The following is a 19,334-nucleotide window of genomic DNA, read 5'->3' on the forward strand; positions in this document are numbered from 1 at the left end:
GGAATCTCCAACTATTCTCAAGTGGGGATTGGGGCGGGTATGGGGAATAAAATCGAAGTCGGGGATGGGGATGGCAAACCCGCCCCGACCCGCCCCATTTACATCCCTGTAACATCTAAGAAACCTGCATGCAAAAATATTTTAGTGTACGACTTTAGATACCCAGGATATCTACATGCATGTTGCCACAATAGTTTTTCAGTGTACAACTGTACAATTACTAGATATGCTCCCAACATAAGCAAAAAAATTCAGTTGACTTTTTTTTTTTAAAAAAAATCCCATCAATATCTGTAAAGTTTTCTTGCCAATTTGAACGTTGGTATCAAAAGTTACTGAAGTTAGTGTATGTGCATTCATTCTGCCAGGTGTGGCGATAAGATCAAAAGAAATTACCACTTATATCTCATAATTCATCTACAAATGAACTGTGAAGACAAACACAAGACTGTGTGGCTTGGATTAAAGAAAAAATAATGAGAACAAAGGGTTACCATCATCTTATTATTGTATTCTACTCATTGCTGTCTTTATTCTTCACTTTATCAAGTGGAGAAGGAGAAGAAGTCATTGGGTATGGCTATCAAGTCAGATCAGTCACCAATGATCCATCAGGAAAGTCTTTAACAGCCATTCTTGGAGTTACAAATAGTTCATCTGTATATGGCCCTGATATTCAGAATCTCACTCTTGTAGCCAGGTATGAAACTTAAGTAATCACATTTTGATTCAGAGTTTTATCCATGAAGTGTAGCTATACCAAAAGCCAAGGCACTGTTTGCTTTACGTCGAAAATGTTCACTTAATTATACCACTGCACATTTTGATGTGAATGAAAATTAGGACTAGCCATACCAATTGATATTTTGGCTATATATGCTAATACATTAATGATTAATCTCTTGTTCTTGCAAAAACAAGTTTTACTTTGATAAAACAAATTTTGGGAAAAAAGTGATCGGTTTTTCAAATAAACACTTTTTAGAGGATCAAAATCACAGACTCAACCCAGCAGAGATGGGAAATCCCAGAAGACGTTCTCCCACGTCAAGTGCACACCCCTCACCAAAAGAAAATTTTTAGTCCATATAACAATCAAGCCTTGGCAGAAAACTACACCCTCTCCATTCCAGAATCTGACCTTTTCCTCACAATCAATGCCACAGCATTCAAGTTCTCTGTTTCACGTCGCTCAACTGGTGACATTCTCTTTGAAACTAATACTACCCTTGTATTCAAAGACCAATATATACAGGTTTCATCGTCGCTCCCGGCAAATAGATCATCTCTCTATGGTCTAGGAGAGCATACCAAGAGGTCATTTCCTCGGACTGCTAACGAGACTCTCACATTTTGGAATGCTGATGTCCCAAGTTTGAGTACTGATGTGAATTTATACGGGTCTCATCCATTCTATATAGATGTTAGATCACCTTCCCCTGATGGAAGAGTCCCTGCTGGTACAACACATGGTGTTCTCCTGCTTAACAGCAATGGAATGGACATCGTTTATGAAGGTTCTCAGATTACATATAAGGTCATTGGAGGTGTTCTCGATTTTTACTTCTTTGCAGGACCATCGCCAACATCAGTAATGCAGCAATATACAGAGTTAATTGGCTTGCCAGCACCTATGCCATACTGGTCTTTTGGTAAGCTGTTCAAACTCCCTTTTTTTCTCATTTCTGTCCCACGTACAGTCGGGTGAGGTCTGTCTTTCTTGTTAACAATCATCCTCGCATACATACATAAAATTCTAGATTACTTACATATACATCGTGGTGTTTTATCCATAGGTTTTCACCAGTGTCGATATGGGTACAAGAACGTGTCTGATCTCGAGGATGTAGTTGCCGGATATGCAAAAGCTGGAATTCCTCTAGAAGTTATGTGGACAGACATAGACTACATGGATAAATATAAGGATTTTACCTTGGATCCCGTCAACTTTCCTGCAGATAAGATGAAGAGCTTCATTGATCGACTTCACCAGAGTGGACAGAAATATGTGCTTATCGTTGATCCTGGTAAGACAAACTGCAAGAAATTTGACTCAGGCACAACTGCTTCCTTGCAGCTTTTGAAGTTTATAAAAATTGATGTATACTATTTCTGCAGGTATCGGTATAAATGACACATATGCCACGTACACTCGAGGCATACAAGCTGATGCCTTCATCAAAAATGCGAACGGCAGTAATTACCAGGGTCAGGTCTGGCCAGGGCAAGTGTACTTCCCTGATTTCCTAAAGCCGTCTGTAGCAACATACTGGACTGGTGAGATTGCAGAATTCAGGAAGATCATCTCCTTTGACGGCATCTGGATTGACATGAATGAAATCGCAAGCTTCATGACTTCCCCTCCTACCAACTCTACGCTTGATAATCCACCCTACAAAATCAACTGTGGTGGAGGTCAACGACCAATCAATGACAGAACCGTCCCAGCAACAGCTCTTCACTTTGGTAACGTCACAGAGTATAATGTTCACAATCTCTATGGCTTCTTAGAATCCAAAGCCACAAATGCAGCTTTAGTTGAAGTGACCAAAAAAAGGCCATTCGTACTATCCCGGTCGACTTTTGTTGGGTCTGGAAAGTACACAGCGCACTGGACTGGTGATAATGCCGCCTCATGGGACGATTTGCAGTACTCGATCCCAGCTATTTTGAACTCTGGGTTGTTTGGAATCCCAATGGTTGGAGCCGATATTTGTGGCTTCATGAGGGACACAAATGAGGAGCTTTGCCGACGCTGGATTCAGGTAAAGCATAAGTTACTTGGTATTCGCAGAGATTTCTACATGAACTATTTGCTTTAACTAATTGTCCTTCAACGCAGCTAGGGGCTTTCTATCCCTTCTCCAGAGACCACTCAGACATACATTCATCTCGTCAAGAGCTCTATCTATGGGAGTCCGTTGCTCAATCAGCAAAGAAGGTTCTTGGGCTCCGATACCAACTACTTCCCTACTTTTACACATTAATGTACGAGGCACATACTAAAGGGACTCCAATTGCACGACCCCTTTTCTTTTCATTTCCTGAGGATGTTGGAACTTATAGCATTAGTTCACAGTTTTTGCTCGGCAAAGGTGTCTTGGTGTCACCCGTAGTGAAGCAAGGTGAAGTTTCAGTAGACGCGTACTTCCCAGCTGGTAAATGGTGGAATCTATTCAACTACTCACAGACAGTGACTGTCCAAAATGGAAGTTCTGTTAAACTCGATGCTCCAACAGACTCTATAAATGTGCATGTTCGGGAAGGTAGTATTCTAGTCATGCAAGGAGAAGCTAATACGACACAGTTAGCCCGTGAGACAATGTTCCATCTCGTGGTGGCAGTCAACAACACTGGCAATTCAACTGGAGAAGTATTCTTGGATGATGGAGAGAGTCCGGAAATGGGAAAAGAGGGTGGAAACTGGACTTTAGTAAGATTCTCCCTTGGGCAATTTGATTCGCAGGAGGTACAGCTCAAATCAGAAGTAGTGAATCCAGAATTTGCGATGGCTAATGAGAAGTGGATCATAGAGAAGATAACTTTCCTAGGGATGAAACCACCACCACAAGCAAACTTGAACAATGATTCAAGGATGGAAGTACATGAGGGAGATGTTAGAGTGGGAGAGGGACTGAAAATACCTATTGGAAAAGAGTTTGATATAAAGTTCCGGAAGTACTAAGTAGCAAATAATCATCATTTTTAGTACATACAATAAACTTGTAAAATCTCTTCAATCTTTTGGAAGTGGATAAATATTGTTCTCAGTTTTGTTAACCTTTCTACCTCTTTCTTGAGCTTTCACTCGTACAATTTTATTGCCATCAAACTTCAAAGTACTATATCGAAAATGTCGAAATATGATGATATTTTTTGAATCATAGAAATTGTCTGGACTCTGGAGGAAACCTGTTGGTTTCAGTGTGAGTGTGTGACTACCATATAATGTTGTAATACGGGTGAGATGGTAGGCACAAGTGCACCTTAATTTCTACGCAGGGAAGTAATTAGCATATCGGCTAAGTAGAAGTTTAATTGCATATCTATATCATGTGTTGGCATGCATAAATATATTTCAAGACTTTATTAAGAAGCTGTTGCATAGTATGTACGGCTAATGAAAACTACAGCTTTGGATCAGACACGGCAGAAGAACACCTTCGGACTTTTGGGAGACTTAAAGTATTTTAGATGTTTATTGTACTTTCGTGTTTCTTTTGCTTGTTATCTTGTATCTTCTTGGAATGTGACCTTCTCTTTGCCTAGTACATGTTCAATGTTTTTTTCCCTAATTGGTAACTTTAGTCCTAACCCCTTAAACCCTCAGGCTCGCCATATATAAGCCTTAAATTCTGATCAGGCTCCGCTAAACGCGGTTGAACGTTCAAAGTGTACACGAAGTCTTGTCACTATATATAAACGTGGTAGTTTGGTACCAAAAGTTGGGAAGTTACTGGATGTGGATTCCACTACAGACGCTCAGTGAATTAAAGTGACTTGAGGTGGGGATGAGAAGGCCTATCTTCTAACTTGTAACTCATTCCACAGTTATATATAAAGAAGTAAAAGCTGTGAAGAACAACAAGAAACTGTACTATTGGCCTAAATATAATACTATTAAAAGGTTGAAGCTATAGTTTTGGGCTCTTATCAAATTATTCTCAAACAGCATTTTGTTTGTCCTTACGCAAATATCTTAAATTAAAATAAGTGGCCAAAAATATTCTCAAAAATATGTTAACTACTCTCGTTTCGCTGAGTGGGACTGCATTGACTATATGCAATAAGGCCTTAAACCAATAAGATTTCCCTAGTAGACGAGTTATAGCCTCGTGAGAGTTTTCTAGAGAAAGTACTCACAAACTTCATTTATACTACAACGATTAAGAAATAAAAGTAATTGTCCCCTAATTTATCTCAGATATCTATACATCTAACGAGCAATTAAACAAAGATCATCAATTTAACTCATACATTAATATATGCATAATAATCAAATCATCTTAAGATAAACAACTATGCTATGAAATGCAGTGGCAGATCTTTTTCTGAAACTTTTGGATAGCGTGCCTAAGTACGTAGGTTCTCACAAGGAATGTATCAAAACACATAACACTCTGATTTTTCCACTCAAATTTGCTAACTCCAGTGTGCAGTGGGCACACGTTTCCTCATAATCTCAATGACAATCCAAGAAAACCGAAGTCAATCAAACACATCTACCACTTACTATCACACCAACCTATTCCTAATTGAGCTAGATGTCTTTATTATGTGATACGGGGCGTAGGTGTTGGTTAAAGAATGAAGGAAATGAATATTCAAAAAGACAAATCTGATAAAATAGGGTCTTCATATTATGTAACTAGAGAAAACTTCGTTTTTATTTTGCTTCTACACTTTGTTTCCATCCTTAGCCTTTTTATTTTGGCTTTTTTACTCATTTTATTCTATTTTTTTAGAGTTTTTATTTTATTTTTCTTTTATTTTCTTTTCTTTGGATGGAATTTTTTTTTTTCCTGAAGCAACTAACTAATTTTTGTTTACACATGTTTTTCTCTTATCTTTTCTTCACTCATCCTATTTCTCAGACTTATCCAGATAGGTAGGATGATTTTATTTTTTATTTTATTTTATTGGGTGAAGGATTTGTGGTTTGTGGAAAGGCTAATGAAAGGCTAATGAAAGGCTTAGTGGGGAGACTAGCGGATAATAAATTTCATATAAGTATGAATTTTTAGCTATATCGATCCAAAGAAGGCCTAAATTCTCGCTTAGGATATGATATGGTGATCAAGCAAGTGGATGTGTGATTTCTCTACTCGGAATTGACTTCTCCCTTGTGTCATCACTCAGATATTAATTCATATGAGTTTTTTGGCTAGATGCTCACAGGATATGTATTAAGTACTCTAACCTAAGTCTCAGAAAAATATTGCCAAGTACAATCATAGATGCTCATGCAAGATCGATGTTCATGAAAAGATGCAATGACTATTACCTATATATTAATCTAATTTCAAAATTTAAATCCTAATTCAAGTACTATGTGAGATTTCTAGACTAATATCATCATGAAGAAGGGAACAATACCATTATCTCAAAGTGCATAGCATAAACTATATTTTTAATTTTTTTTTTAATTTTTATAAGATAAATAATACGTAATATACAACCTAATATGTGCTTAAACATTTACGACGTGTTTTTATACCACCCCTAAACATAATCATGCTTTGTCCCCAAAGTATGGAATAAAAATAAATGATAAAGAGTACCATATCCATATAAACGTGCTTGTAAATGGGAGCACCTGAAAAAGAAGGTTAATCTATACTAATATAAATAAATAAAAACATACGCAACTCCGATATGAGTTCCACCAGTTATGGGAATAACATTAAATAATAAATAGTGTTTGGGACATAAGCGGACTCTAATGTAAATAAAATAATACCATATGTTTACAAATCAAGCATGCCTATCGTGGCTCCATGAAATAGTGAATTTCACAAAATTGAGGTACCTAATTACATTATGCATTAATATTTCGATATTAATATATGTAATTTTAATACGTTAACATACAATGTGCTAAAATTAAATATATCACCCTCAAACAATTTGGGATAAGGGGGGTTCATGAAATAATTCAATAGCACAATTAAATTATGTAACTAACTAATTTTTATGATTTTTAACATTTTATAAAGAAAAGTACGTAATTTACATCCTAAAAGTGCCTAATTTTTGTAAATGTTTCTATCCCACCCCGAAACAATCGAACGCTTTGTCCTCAAAGTGTAAAGAGATAAGGAAATAATTTACCATAGAAACGTGGCAAAAATTGGCAGTACCTATAACAGAAATATTATAAAGAGGATATGATAACATGAAACACAATTAAACTATTACGTACTAACTAACATGGACTCTACTAGAGTAAACATAACAGGCAAAAAGTGACAAAAAGATTTGAAATAAAATACCAAAATACGCCACCCCAAAACAAAATTTGAAAACTCTTTTTAAGTTTGAAAATTTTTGTAGTCTATACTCTAGAAAGGTGGTATGTTATAAAAACTTAGGTATTTTAAAGTCAGATTCCCGAGACTTACTAATAGATATATATGTGTCGCTTACCATATATTAACAACCAAAAAAGTTTAGGGTCTTTCCATAAACAAATATCACATAAAGCACCCTCAAATAGAATCAAACACCAAGATGTTGTACGACGTAGCTTAGTAGAATGAGAGTGAAGCCTGATAGACCTAGAACGTAACCGAGCATGCACCTTCTTTTTCTTCTTTGAATGAAAGGGTGTCCAAGTGAATGATCGTGAGAAAATGGATGGTTATGAAAAATACGTGGGATATGGATAAGTTTTAGAAGGATGGAATGGAAAAAATGAGAATGTGGATTTAGTACAAAACTCATTCATGGTGTAAGTATGAACTGTCTCAAATCTAAAAATGAAGGTGTCAGGTAGCTTGTCCTATCAGGAGGGTATAGAAAATCATGAAGCACAGGAGAAGTAAGAAGGTCAAGTACAAACTCAGGGTTCCTTTGAGAAGGTGGAAGGTGGGGAATATTGGTGATGGAAGGTGAATGAGTGACATGAGGATGTGAGGTGGGTGAATAGTGTTCAACTAGTGTTCTCAGTTATAGATCATCAGAAGCCTTGAGATATGCAAGATATTTCTCAGTAGGTGGGTTAGAAGAATCACTGGGATAGAGGTTGAAAAAATTTCTTCCGTCATGGCGTCGAGGGATGAATGGATGCCAATAGGAGGGGGCTCGTGAGGTGGCGAAGAAAGGTTGCAAAAGAGTCGAAGGAAATCTCCCTCAATTTCATCTACATCTAGGGAGTCGAAATTTGTGATCTTTGTCTTTTTCCATAAGAGGGGTATCTACTAGTGTGGGGACAAAAGTATCGGTCACACTAATGTGAGATACAAAACTCTCAATGGACTCCACTTCTTCTTCTATAGGCAAACCTAGTTGTCCCTGCTTTTGTCTAAACATGTTAACTTCCACAAAAATATTTCCAAAAGAAAGAGTCATTGAGCCATCCTGACAATTGATTTGGGCATTAGCGGTTGCCAATAAAGGACTCCCTAAGATGATGGAAATGGAATCATGAGCAACTTCTGTGTCAAGACTAATGAAGTCACCCTCACTTCTATGATTTCCAAGTTCTTGAGTTCAAGAATATCATTAACGTTGGTCATACGCATACTCAAGATGCAATACTCTTACTCTTTGGCAAGAGTTCAGTTACTACTCTACGCGAGTTTGCAGTGTGAACATATTGTATTTATTAGTATTCTTGGAGATTGTATATGGTAAGATATTGGTGTCTCCTCAAGCCATAACTTCATTTTTGTAAGAAACTGATAATAAAATTGTTTCTAGGTAAACTAAGGAATTGCCAGTGTCGATGTGTCATGTGTACATGTACTCTACCCCGAATGGTTAGAAACTCGATTTAAATATTTTGAGTTTTTTTTTTCTCTCCCCTTGCAATGGCAGGGAAGGGAATGCATGACATCTTTGAGCTAGGGTATGAACAATATCAACTCCTCATTGTCAATTGCTTATAGTTTGATATTGTAGGTGGATTGGAAATTGAATTGTTTCAAAATGTCTTTTTGGCATTAAGTCGTGACAACTTGGTTTAGTCTAGACAAACACTCACATGTTTTTAATAAATTAATTAAATCAAGCCACCCATGCTCTTCAAGGGAAGGACAATCCTCGATTTTGCTAATGAGCTTCACGAGAAGAAATCGAATCAAGCTTTTCATCATTCTCGTTGAACATTTTTTTTCGTAAGTTCAACTAATATCTCAAAACCTAAATAAAATTATGTATTATATATATATTTTTTTTTTTCATTCTCTTTGAAATGGTTTTTGCATAAGTTTGTCACTTGATTTATTTTATTGATTTCGCACTGTTTAAAACTTTCATGTGGCTATTTTATCGTTGTATGCCATCAGAATGCTTCAAGAGTCATAGGTGCGGATGATATCCATTTTTCTAAGATATATTTTTTTAGGTATTTACTGTCACTTTGCATTTTAATTTGATGTACGTGTCTTAAGATTCATAAGCTCGGATGATATGACTCTGTTAAACAGGTACAAGTGATTGTTCATTCAATTCACTAAAGAGTTGAGACCAACCATTTGAGAACATGAGTGATTCATGGAAACTAACCTAGATTCCTAAGTAGATGATGTTATGCAAGAAAGAACCATAGGTGTCAGGGTACACTCGAGTTTTCTTATTTGTCGTGTGGTTATAGTCTTATAGGCATTGCTCATCAGGAATGGATTCATGTAGTCATGTTAAATAATTTTGTAATTGGCCAGTTTTTGAGTTGCTTAATCTTTGTACATTGTTTGTTAAATATGTTGGTTTAGTTTTGGAAATAATTCATCCTGAAAATGAAAAGTGTATTGATCGCTCAACTGTGCTCATCTTATCTTGAATGTTGAAAAAGGCTAAGTGTTGGCTTTAAAGAGTTAAATGTTGAGATGATAAAGGCAAATAGAAGTCCATGAAAAATGTATATATTGATCGCTCAGGTGTGCCTATCTTATGTCTTGAACGTTGAAAGGTTAAGTGTTGGCTTTAAGGAGTTAAATGTTGATATGCCATAATATAAATTACACTCCAAAGTCATAAACAAAGGTAAAAAATTATCAAAACTTTGTAACGTTATGGGAGTAGCATATTTTGATTGGATATTGCTTCATCTAAAACTCCGTCGACTCTATAATAAGTCCCAAAAAAATCCCTTAAAGTCTAATTTTAATTTTTTTTCCCTTATAGCAATCGTTTCCAATTTACAATGTTATGTTATGTTACACTTAGTGCTATTGAATTTTTAGCAGGCACACTACATGCATGGTGCCTACCATATGGTATAACAACACGATCATTTCTCCATGATTTTTAACAACCGAAAGGAAACTGACCCGACTAGAGATATACCGGTCATGACAACTCCAAAGAATCTGAACGCAAGCAATCAAACAATATCATCCAATTGGGAAGGCCCATGAGCTAGTTAGGTGGGCTCTTAGAAATGACCTAAATTGGATTATAGAATGGTTGTCCAAAAAACAAAATTCGGATAAGATTCAATCGGGCCTAGCCCGGCCCATACCCATCTATGAGTCTATAAATACCATGAGATTCCAAACCACTTGTTTTTAAGCAAAAGTTAGGGTTTCTCAATATTGCTGTACTAGATTCCTCATCGATTAAGGATATGTCTAACGCGTTTGATTGGCTGGACACTTTTGTGTCATCACTCCCTTCGAAGCCCTCCCCTGAGCTAGAACGCCTTTTTGGCAACAATGATGACATGATCAAAGACTTGACACATAGGGCAGACATAATACTTGAATCGGTTTTCGCACCAAGTGCTCACGTAGAACAATTTATTGCTCTTTCTGACTCGTACTTATTTACTAAGTTTATTAGTCCTAAATCGGTTAAATGGCAAACAACTTTGGTTCCCAGTATTTATTACAAGTTTCTTGAAGCAATATTAACTTCATTGGAACTATGGTCCCCTTTACTGACTAATGAGGAATTTCATCGAAGCCTACTTGCTTGTTCGGCCGAATTGGTTTTAATTGATTCAGGTCTATATTCCACACTATTGTTTCCAATGGTTTTGAAGAGATGTGGTATTACTGCTTTTGATGTATGTAAGGTTATAGAGAGCTTTGTTAAACACAAAGAGTTACTTCCTGGAGATTTGATACTTCATTTGTTTGCTTTGCAAGAGAGACTGTTTGAGTGCATGATTTGGGAGAAAGGTTCCTCCATGTACAATTCTTTGATTGTTGCTAGGCCAGATCTTTCTCAAGAGATTAACCGTCTCGGATTACTTGCAGAACCAATCCCATCATTGGATGAAATTTTAATGCATAGCAATTCCTTTGAGAAGCTTGTACATCTGCGTTCTTTCCGTAAGAGTAACATACCAGCTTTATTAGGTTCGTATCAGAATGGAGATGTTATGACACAGTGGCCAGCGTACGAGTCCTTCACAACATGCGAGGACCGTTTGTTTGATTATAGTAGTTTTCAATCGAAGACACCACCACCTCCTCTACATACTGCTTTTGCAAGCCCAGAATGCCCAAATCCAGGATGTGCAGAAGCAGTTATTAATGTTTTCTTTAGTAAGGTTCTTGAACTGGCTGCTCAAAAAATCAGTGTGTTGGCTGCAGTGTTGGAAGTCACACAGCAGATTGAGGAGGCTGTTTGTTGTCTAGTGCAACATATACTCCGTCGGCAAACAGCTCTTTTTTTTAACAGACATATCGATCAGATCATACTATGCAGTTTTTTTGGTGTTGCACAGTTTTCAAAACTCAATCTGACTATTCAGGAAATACTCCGAAGCTATGTAGGCCAACCCCGTTGTAAATCTCAAGTTTATCGCAGTATATTTGTTGATTGGTCGCCAACATGTCACAATGGGAAAACAGGTCAGGAATATGTCGGCTTGACAACATTTTACAATGAAATCTACTTTCCATCTGTAAAATCTATTCTGATTCAACTTGTCCGTACTGGTCACTGTCCTCGTCCTCGATCTTCCCATGTATCTTCTCGTCCACACCCCTCAAACATGATCGCAAACAAAGACAAAGTATCTTCAGCAGATAAAGTTGATCTCTCTCCAACAGAGTCGTCTAAGATTCTCGAATTGGCTTATGCCTTAATCAGTGAGTTGGTTGAGAGACTAAAACTGGTGAAGCATATCAGGAAGACTGTTTATTTGCTTGTGCAATACATTCTTCATCAACGTCCAGCTTTTTTCTTCAACACAGATCTTGACCAGATAATCCTCTGCAGTTTATTTAGTGTTGCAAAATTTTTCCAAATAAACCTGTCGTTTAAGGAAATAGTTCTCAAGTACAGAAAACAACTCCAATGTAAGCCTCAAGCTTTTCGTGGTGTATTTGTTGATTTGGCACAGCCAAGACATGATGAGAATACAGGTCTGGATCATGATGGTATTTGTACATTTTACAAGGAAACATTTGTTCCGACTGTAAATCCCCTGCTGAAGGAGCTTGTTCCTGCTGCTTCGAATCGCAAAGCTCTCCATGAAGTTAACACAAACATAGACGTTCAAAGTCCTGGTTCTTCTGTATCTTCCTCTCCAAGTTTACTTGGCAAGTCCCTGAAGAAAGTTACTGTGGAACATAATCTGGCCAAGGATAATATTGGGCAGAAGCTTTTGTCAGAGGTAGGGGACCTAGCGTTGGCATAAACCTTTGTGGGAGATCCAAGACGTGGTGTTTTGCACGACCCTATGTGGGATCTCTGTGGGTGTTCGAGTGCCCTGTATCTCTAGGTTGCATGGCTCTTACTTTGGCGCTTTGCTGCTGATCATTTCTTTCATCCCTCTGTTTTTGGATCCCTGTTATGTAAAAGTTGTATCCCTTGTAAGGATCTCCCTCGCAGACTTTTTGATAAGTTGTAATTTTTCTACCCATTAATAAAATCCCAATTTAGCACCAACTTTTGTGCAGTTATATGAGAATATTGATTATCTATGTTTGTGCTACCGACTTCTTTGGATTAGTTGAACTTCAACAATACTGATAATGTAGTTTTGGAAAGCCAAAAATAGGTCTGGATCCTGATATGGTATTATCAAATTTTACAACGAAATGTCTGCTCCACCCATAAATCCTCTGCTGAAAGAGCTTGTCCTTGCTGCTGCAACTCCAAATCTAATGCGCCTTCGTGAAGTTAACAATAACTTAGCTGGTATCTTCTCTTACTCTCTTAATTGGCTTGTACTTGCATTTTCTCCTCCTGCTGAGCATTAGTAAAAATCGTTCACAGTAAACGAGGAACTTTTGTTTATTATCATAGTTTTAATTCGAAATCAAAACCACCTCCTCTACATACCGCTTTTGCATGCCCAAATTCCATACGTAAGAGGTAGAGGTAGAGGTAGACGTATTAACAAAACCTCTAAGGCCCCCCCACATTTTTTACGCATTTAATTAGATTGTTAAGCTGATGGTAAGTTTCTTTTAGCTTTTGGGTGTCTTGATTCCCATGGATATGTTATGGTGGTGGGAAACCACTTTATATCTTTATATTTGTTTATCGGAAAAAAAAAAAGGAAACCACTTTATATATATATATATATATATACACTCACTCCTTCCCTGAAATAACGTAGAAGTATGGGAAGATGATCACCGCTCTCAAGGCTTGCTTATATGGGAAAGTTTGCATTTGGTCGGGGCTTGTGGTGAATCACATATGCCCTTAGTTTACCAGTCTTAACTCTCACAAATTGGCTATAAGATTTAGTGGAGTTTCTCGTCTGATTTTTTGTCTGGTTGTTGCTATTTTAAATTCTCGAATTGGCTGCTTCCGCAATCAGTGAGTTGGTTGAGAGACTAAAACTGACGAAGCATATCAGGAAGACTGTTTATTTGCTTGTGCAATATATTCTTCTAGCTTCAAGGTCCAGCTCTTTTCTTCAACATAGATTTGCCTCTGAACTCCTATAGTGTTGCAAAGGTTTGCCTCTGGACTCAAATAAGCTCTTTTGGATTGTTTTATTTCTGATAATATACACACTTTTCTTTCCGATCTTAGGTGTTTTCTGAGCCTAGCTATCTTGATGATTTGCAGATTTTCCAAATAAATCTATCTTTTAAGGAAATTGTTCACAATTACAGAAAACAACTCCACTGTAAACCTCAAGTTTTTCGAGGTGTATTTGTTGATTTGACACAGCCACGTCATTGAGTTATGTTGCTTAGCCTGCGTTCTTACATTGTTTTACTTCAATAATGCTTATTGTGTGACTATAATTTTGGACAACAGAAAACTGGTCTGGATCATGATGTTTTGTACAATTTACAAGGAAGTTTTTGTTCTGACCATAAATCCTTTGCTGAAAGAGCTTGCTCCTGCAAATCGAAAGGCTCTCAGTGAAATTAATACAAACATAGACGGTAGTTTTTGTTACAACCTCCAGTGGCTGATACTTTTACATATTGGTCATCCAGCTGAGCCCTAAGCAGTATCTTTTGTTTTGACAGGTCAACGGCCTGGATCTTCTGTATTTTCATCTACAAGTTTTACTTTGCAACTCATCGAAGAAAGTTCCTTTGGTACATAATGTTGCCAAAGATTATGTTGCCCAGAAGCTTTTGTGTAGGGGCCGTAACGTTGGCATAAGCCTGTGTGGGAGATACAAGACGTGGTGTTTGGAACAAGCCTTGGTGGGAGCTCAAGTTCTTCAGAGGGCAGTATCTCCCTGTATCTCTAGGGGATTTGGGTATATGCCTCTTGCTTTGCTGCTGATCATTTCTTTCATCCTTCTGTTTTGGGATCCCTGGGGTCATGTAAAAGTTGTATCCCTTTGTGAGGTGTAATATCTGATAAGTCGTAATTTCTCTACCCATTAATAAATTAAAATCCCAATTTTTTGCAAAAATATAATGTTCTTGCTCTTGATTCTATGAGAAACTGACTTCAGTTCTGCAGTTCCGTGTTACTGACTTCATTGGATTAGTAGTAGATTACTAGATTGAGACTTGGTATTGTAATAGTAAATTTAACTTCAACAATGCTAATAAGTTTCGGAAAAACAGGTCTGGAATTGGATGATGATATTGTATAATCACATTTTACATTGAAATATTTGCTCCACCCTTATTTCCTCTCAATTGATATTTGCAACTCCCAAATCTATCCCGCACCGTGAAGGTAACAATTGATGGTATCATCTCTTGCTCTCTTAAACTGGCTTGTACTTGCATTTTTGCCCCCAGTCGAGCTTTAGTACCATACCATATATCACTACATAAGGATCGTAGTTCCCGAAAATGCCATTGTGGGAGGAAATTTTGTGATTTAGTAGCAGTGTGTAGGATGGGCGAAACTGTTTGTTTTTTTACTCAACCAGGAGGTGCCACATGTCAAAATTGTCATACATGCATTTTTAAGTGGTCAGCCCCTTTAATTTCCGTGGTTGGGATATCTCTTTTCAGGGTTTAGTCGGGATGTCCGCGACATATGGGCACATAGTAGTTCGGTCGGGATCTCCGCGACATATGGACATTGGACACGTAGCAGGGCCGGCTCAACCATATAGCAAAGTAGGCCTCCGCTTAGGGCCCGTAGCCAAGGCCCCCACAATATAATCTAGCCATTGAAATAAAGAAAAAAATTAAAACCAAAACCCACTATTGTTTTTCATTTATTTTTAACTGTTGGATAAACGTTTTTACATTGACAAATTGGAAACCATAAAATCACGTTAAAGTAGTGTTAAACACTTAAACTCCTTCACTTCCCTCGTATTCTCAAACAAAAAATAGCACACCTCCATAACTAATTAAAGTTCTTCATCACCCCATGACAAATAATCAAGTATATATATGCCAACAATTCAATCTTACCTATATTATTTTTTTGCTTTCTATATGGTTTTTCTCTATAATCTCGTTGTCTCTCTCTCAATATTTGTTTTATTTGGTGTAGAATTATTATGCATTCTCTCTCTCTCTATATTCACAATTATTTGTTAAATAAATCTATTGAAGTTTCAAATTTGTGTGAAGTCTATTCAAGAAATAAAAAAGATAAAGTTTGGATCATATGAAATAACGTAAACAAATCAATAACATGTTGTGAGAAAAAAAAATGTAACAATTTTTATTTGTTAAAATAGTGTTAAATACTTAAACTCCTTCGGTTCCCTCGCGTTCTCCAACATAAAATAACACACATTCATAACTAATATAATTAAAGTTCTTCATCACCCCATAACAAATAATTAAGTATAACACCAACAATTTAATCTTACCTATATCATTTTTTTGTCTGGTTTTTCCCAATAATCTCTTTTTCTTTCTATATTTGTTTTATTTTGTGTAAAATTATTCTGCATTCTCTCTCTCTATTTGCAATTCTTTCTTAAATAAATCTATTAAAGTTTCAACTTTGTGCGAAGACTATTCAAAAAAGAAAAAAGAAAAAGCTGAGATTATATGAAATAATGTATACAAATCAATAAGATGTTGTGAGAAAAAAAATTAAAAAAGATGTAACAATTTTTATTTGTTAAAGTAGTGTTAAACACTTAAACTCCTTCGATTCCCTCGCCTTCTCCAACAAAAAGTAGCACGCTTCCATAACTTATTAAAGTTCTTCATCACCCTATAATAAATAATCAAGTATATATAACGCCAACAATTCAATCTTATCTATATCATATTTTTGCCTTTTATGGTTTTTTCCTATAATCTCTCTTTCTTTCTATATTTGTTTTATTTGGTGTATAATTATTATACATTCTCTCTCTCTATTTGCAATTTTTTGTTAAATAAATCAATTGATGTTTCAAGTTTGTGTGAAAACTATTCAAGAAAGACAAAAAGAAAAAGTTAGGATCATATGAAATAACGTAAACAAATCAATAAGATGTTGTGAGAAAAAAAAATAAAAAAAATGTAACAATTTTTATTAGTATATATTAATCATAGAAAATTCCCTATTCGAACTTTGCTTAGGGCCCCCGATTATCTTGAGCCGCCCCTGAACTCAATGGACTTTAGCTGAAGATACATTGTATTAATTATATGTGCAAAAAGTTGTTTTATCCGTTTGTATTGATTTGCGTCTCTTTTTACTTTTTAAGTGATGGATCCTTCATTTCCAAAGTTATCAAGTTATGAATTGAAGTAGTTAAGAAAATTGGGGGAGGCAGTTTTGGTAATGTATATAAAGCCATTGTAAAAGCCACAGGGGATACCGTAGCTGTTAAGGAGATCAAATTACTTAGTGGAGGAGTTCCAAGTGAAGTCGTCAGAAGTTTGCTTACTCAAAAATTTGCAACATCCGAACATAGTCAGGTATATATACTTATTTTGCTTTCTAAAATAAAATAAAAATAAGTAAAATAAGAATCATAGAATATGTATATGGAAACTAAACAATTGACATGCATGCAAGTTGTTAGAACTTAGAAGTTTAGATGGAAACAATATTGAATTGGAGAAAAGAAAAATAATTTACTCTTACAAAAAACTATTTGGATTTTATTTAATTTATTAAAATTGTGCTCTTGCTTTGAACAACTTGTTTATCTTCTATTTCTTCGTTCCTCAGTCCGTAATTATTTACTGCTTTTCTTCTAGTCAATCATATAATTCTTAAGATTTTAACTTCTTATTTGGTAAGATCCTTAATGTCATGACACTAAACAAATTGTTGGCCACGTATTTGGATAAGAATGCATTCAATCTTTAGTTCTTGGTAGTCCAATGATTGATCCCATATTTCAAGCTTTGAGTAGTTCTCTGAGTTAGGGTCTGTTTGTTAAATTTTAACTAATGGAAATGAAAGTAAATAAGTGGTCCACGATGGAAAGGAAATGAGTGGAATAGAATGGAAATAGTTTTAAAATTGTGTCTGTTTGGTAAACTGTGGAAAGTAAAGTAAATTGTATCTATTTTTTTTTTCCTTTCCTTTCCCTAAATTTTTTAGGTTTGGACCATGAACACAAAACAATTTTCATTTCCCTATTTTTGTTTCCGCACGAAAAACAATTTTTCCTTTCCATAGGCAAACAAACAACAAAAAAAACTATGGAAAATGTGGACCACACCTCTCTTCCTCTCTTTCCTTAGCATTTCCTCCAAAACAAAGAGGCCCTTACGAGCCGGAGTTTGATTTTGTCATTCTCTTTATTTTTCTTTTTCTTTTTAACAAGTACTATCAGATATGTTCAGCGACTCCATTGTGATTAAATGATTATTTTACCACCTCATTGCTCCAAATTCAAACTCAATAAAGGTGATTCTTGGTTCATATGAAAAGTGACCAAGTTCTTTCTTACTTCCAACTTCCAAAACCATCAAATGGGTTTGCTTTTCATATGCACGCACGCTTTAGTAACCATTAATTAAACAGTTTTCTAGCTTTCCCAAAGTTTCATCTATAGGTTTACCCCCCCAAGACCACGGTCAACCTAAGTTTGACTGTGTTTTCCACCGTGAGCACCCATGAAAAGACCTCAGTGCCCTTACGTAAAATACTAGTCATTGCATCCACAGAAGGGCACTAAGGTCTTTTTCATAAAAAGAACACAGTCAACTAAGGTTGACCGTGGTATTGGGGGTAAGCCTATAGATAAAACTTGTGGGGGTAAAGCTAATTAGCCTAAGTTCTGGGGGGTAAAGCTAGAAAACTGTTAATTAAAATGATGAATAGTGGGAGAAGAAAAGATGAACAAGATAAAACTAATAGAGTCTGGTTATTAATTAAACTTTTGTTAAGAAGTCAACTCTTTTTCCAATTCTTGAGTTTCTCTGGGTGTATACGTCTAAGATAGTGGAGGGGAGTTGATGGTGCTGTTAACCCCTAGTGGGTTACTTCATCATTTTATCCTCTCACCATTAGTAACCATTATTTAAGAGAACAAGTTTCTTCTCTTAATCATTTGTTGTTTAATTACCGTTGGTAACACATGCCAAGTAATTAACCAATTATGAGTTACAGGTTTCACGATGTTGTGCATATAGACCAGTTCATCTACCTTGTTTGCGAGTATGTAGACCGTGAACTAAAGAAAGACATGAATGAGAGAGTGAAAAAAGAGAGTGGCTGTTATGATGATAATACAACAAAGGTAAGAATTCCTGAATTAATTTGAATTTGAATTGACGCCTCTAATTTTAAGAACATTTTATAATAATTTTTGTGTTTGTTAAATATTTTATTTTATTGTGAATTGTTTGTTTGGTTCGGTTGCCACATATTGTTTCAACCATCGGAAATCACTTCTCCTTGGTCAGAATGTAACTTGTGATTGGGAATTCCATAGGGGTATCAATTGGTTTATTACCTACATTTCCAGTTTCTATAGTAGATCAAGTATATATATACTTTCATTGTGATAGATGACATTCAACATCCAGATATGGTTACCTCAATGCTGAGGAAATACTGTAACACACCAAGATCTTTGGTTTGGAAGTGCTTGGACAGTTGCTCTTTCAATACTTGAATACCATACTCATCTGAACAATGACAATAATATCATCAATATACAAAACCAACAAGACAACCCCTCTTGTTTGTCTTCCTATAGAACACTGAATAATCATAAGAACAACGAGACATACTATTAGTCATCACAACACGACTGAATTTGTTAAACCATGCTCTTGGTGACTGTTTAAGTCCATAAATAGACTTTTTAAGTCCACATACTAACTCATCTCCCCACCCCCTAGCAAGAAAACCAGGAG

At 36.1% G+C, this 19,334-nt stretch overlaps 2 protein-coding genes and 1 long non-coding RNA gene across 4 annotated transcripts; all 3 read left to right on the forward strand.

Annotated features, from left to right (window-relative positions):
• The first annotated feature begins 476 nt into the window (after positions 1 to 476).
• LOC147478826 (alpha-glucosidase-like) lies at positions 477 to 3,807 on the forward strand. Its single transcript, XM_086586298.1, has 5 exons — positions 477 to 700; positions 988 to 1,652; positions 1,797 to 2,027; positions 2,119 to 2,765; positions 2,843 to 3,807. The coding sequence occupies exons 1-5, from the start codon at positions 477 to 479 to the stop codon at positions 3,683 to 3,685; spliced, it is 2,610 nt and encodes an 869-aa protein (XP_086442424.1). The 3' UTR covers positions 3,686 to 3,807.
• Positions 3,808 to 10,288: 6,481 nt separating this feature from the next.
• On the forward strand, positions 10,289 to 12,313 carry LOC147478827 (retinoblastoma-related protein-like). The gene has a single exon (XM_086586300.1). It carries the CDS (start codon positions 10,289 to 10,291, stop codon positions 12,311 to 12,313), a length of 2,025 nt encoding a protein of 674 aa, XP_086442426.1.
• An 878-nt stretch (positions 12,314 to 13,191) lies between these two features.
• Positions 13,192 to 14,512, forward strand: LOC147478828 (uncharacterized). Of its 2 annotated transcripts, XR_015208280.1 has the most exons (4): positions 13,193 to 13,587; positions 13,702 to 13,783; positions 13,897 to 14,027; positions 14,115 to 14,512. It is a non-coding gene; the product is annotated as an uncharacterized LOC147478828 (long non-coding RNA). The 2 variants fall into 2 exon arrangements; XR_015208279.1 differs by having other exon boundaries at positions 13,192 to 13,587; positions 13,702 to 14,027.
• Positions 14,513 to 19,334: the final 4,822 nt, after the last annotated feature.

This window comes from Coptis chinensis, chromosome 9 (genome assembly GCF_015680905.1).
Source record: "Coptis chinensis isolate HL-2020 chromosome 9, ASM1568090v1, whole genome shotgun sequence".
NCBI lineage: Eukaryota > Viridiplantae > Streptophyta > Magnoliopsida > Ranunculales > Ranunculaceae > Coptis > Coptis chinensis.

Coding starts and splice junctions, on each gene's coding strand:
- LOC147478826 (XM_086586298.1), top strand. CDS start 477: ATGAGAACAAAGGGTTACCATCATCTTATTATTGTATTCTACTCATTG. Junction 1,653..1,796: donor TATGCCATACTGGTCTTTTG/GTAAGCTGTTCA, acceptor TTTTATCCATAG/GTTTTCACCAGTGTCGATAT. Junction 2,028..2,118: donor TGTGCTTATCGTTGATCCTG/GTAAGACAAACT, acceptor CTATTTCTGCAG/GTATCGGTATAAATGACACA.
- LOC147478827 (XM_086586300.1), top strand. CDS start 10,289: ATGTCTAACGCGTTTGATTGGCTGGACACTTTTGTGTCATCACTCCCT.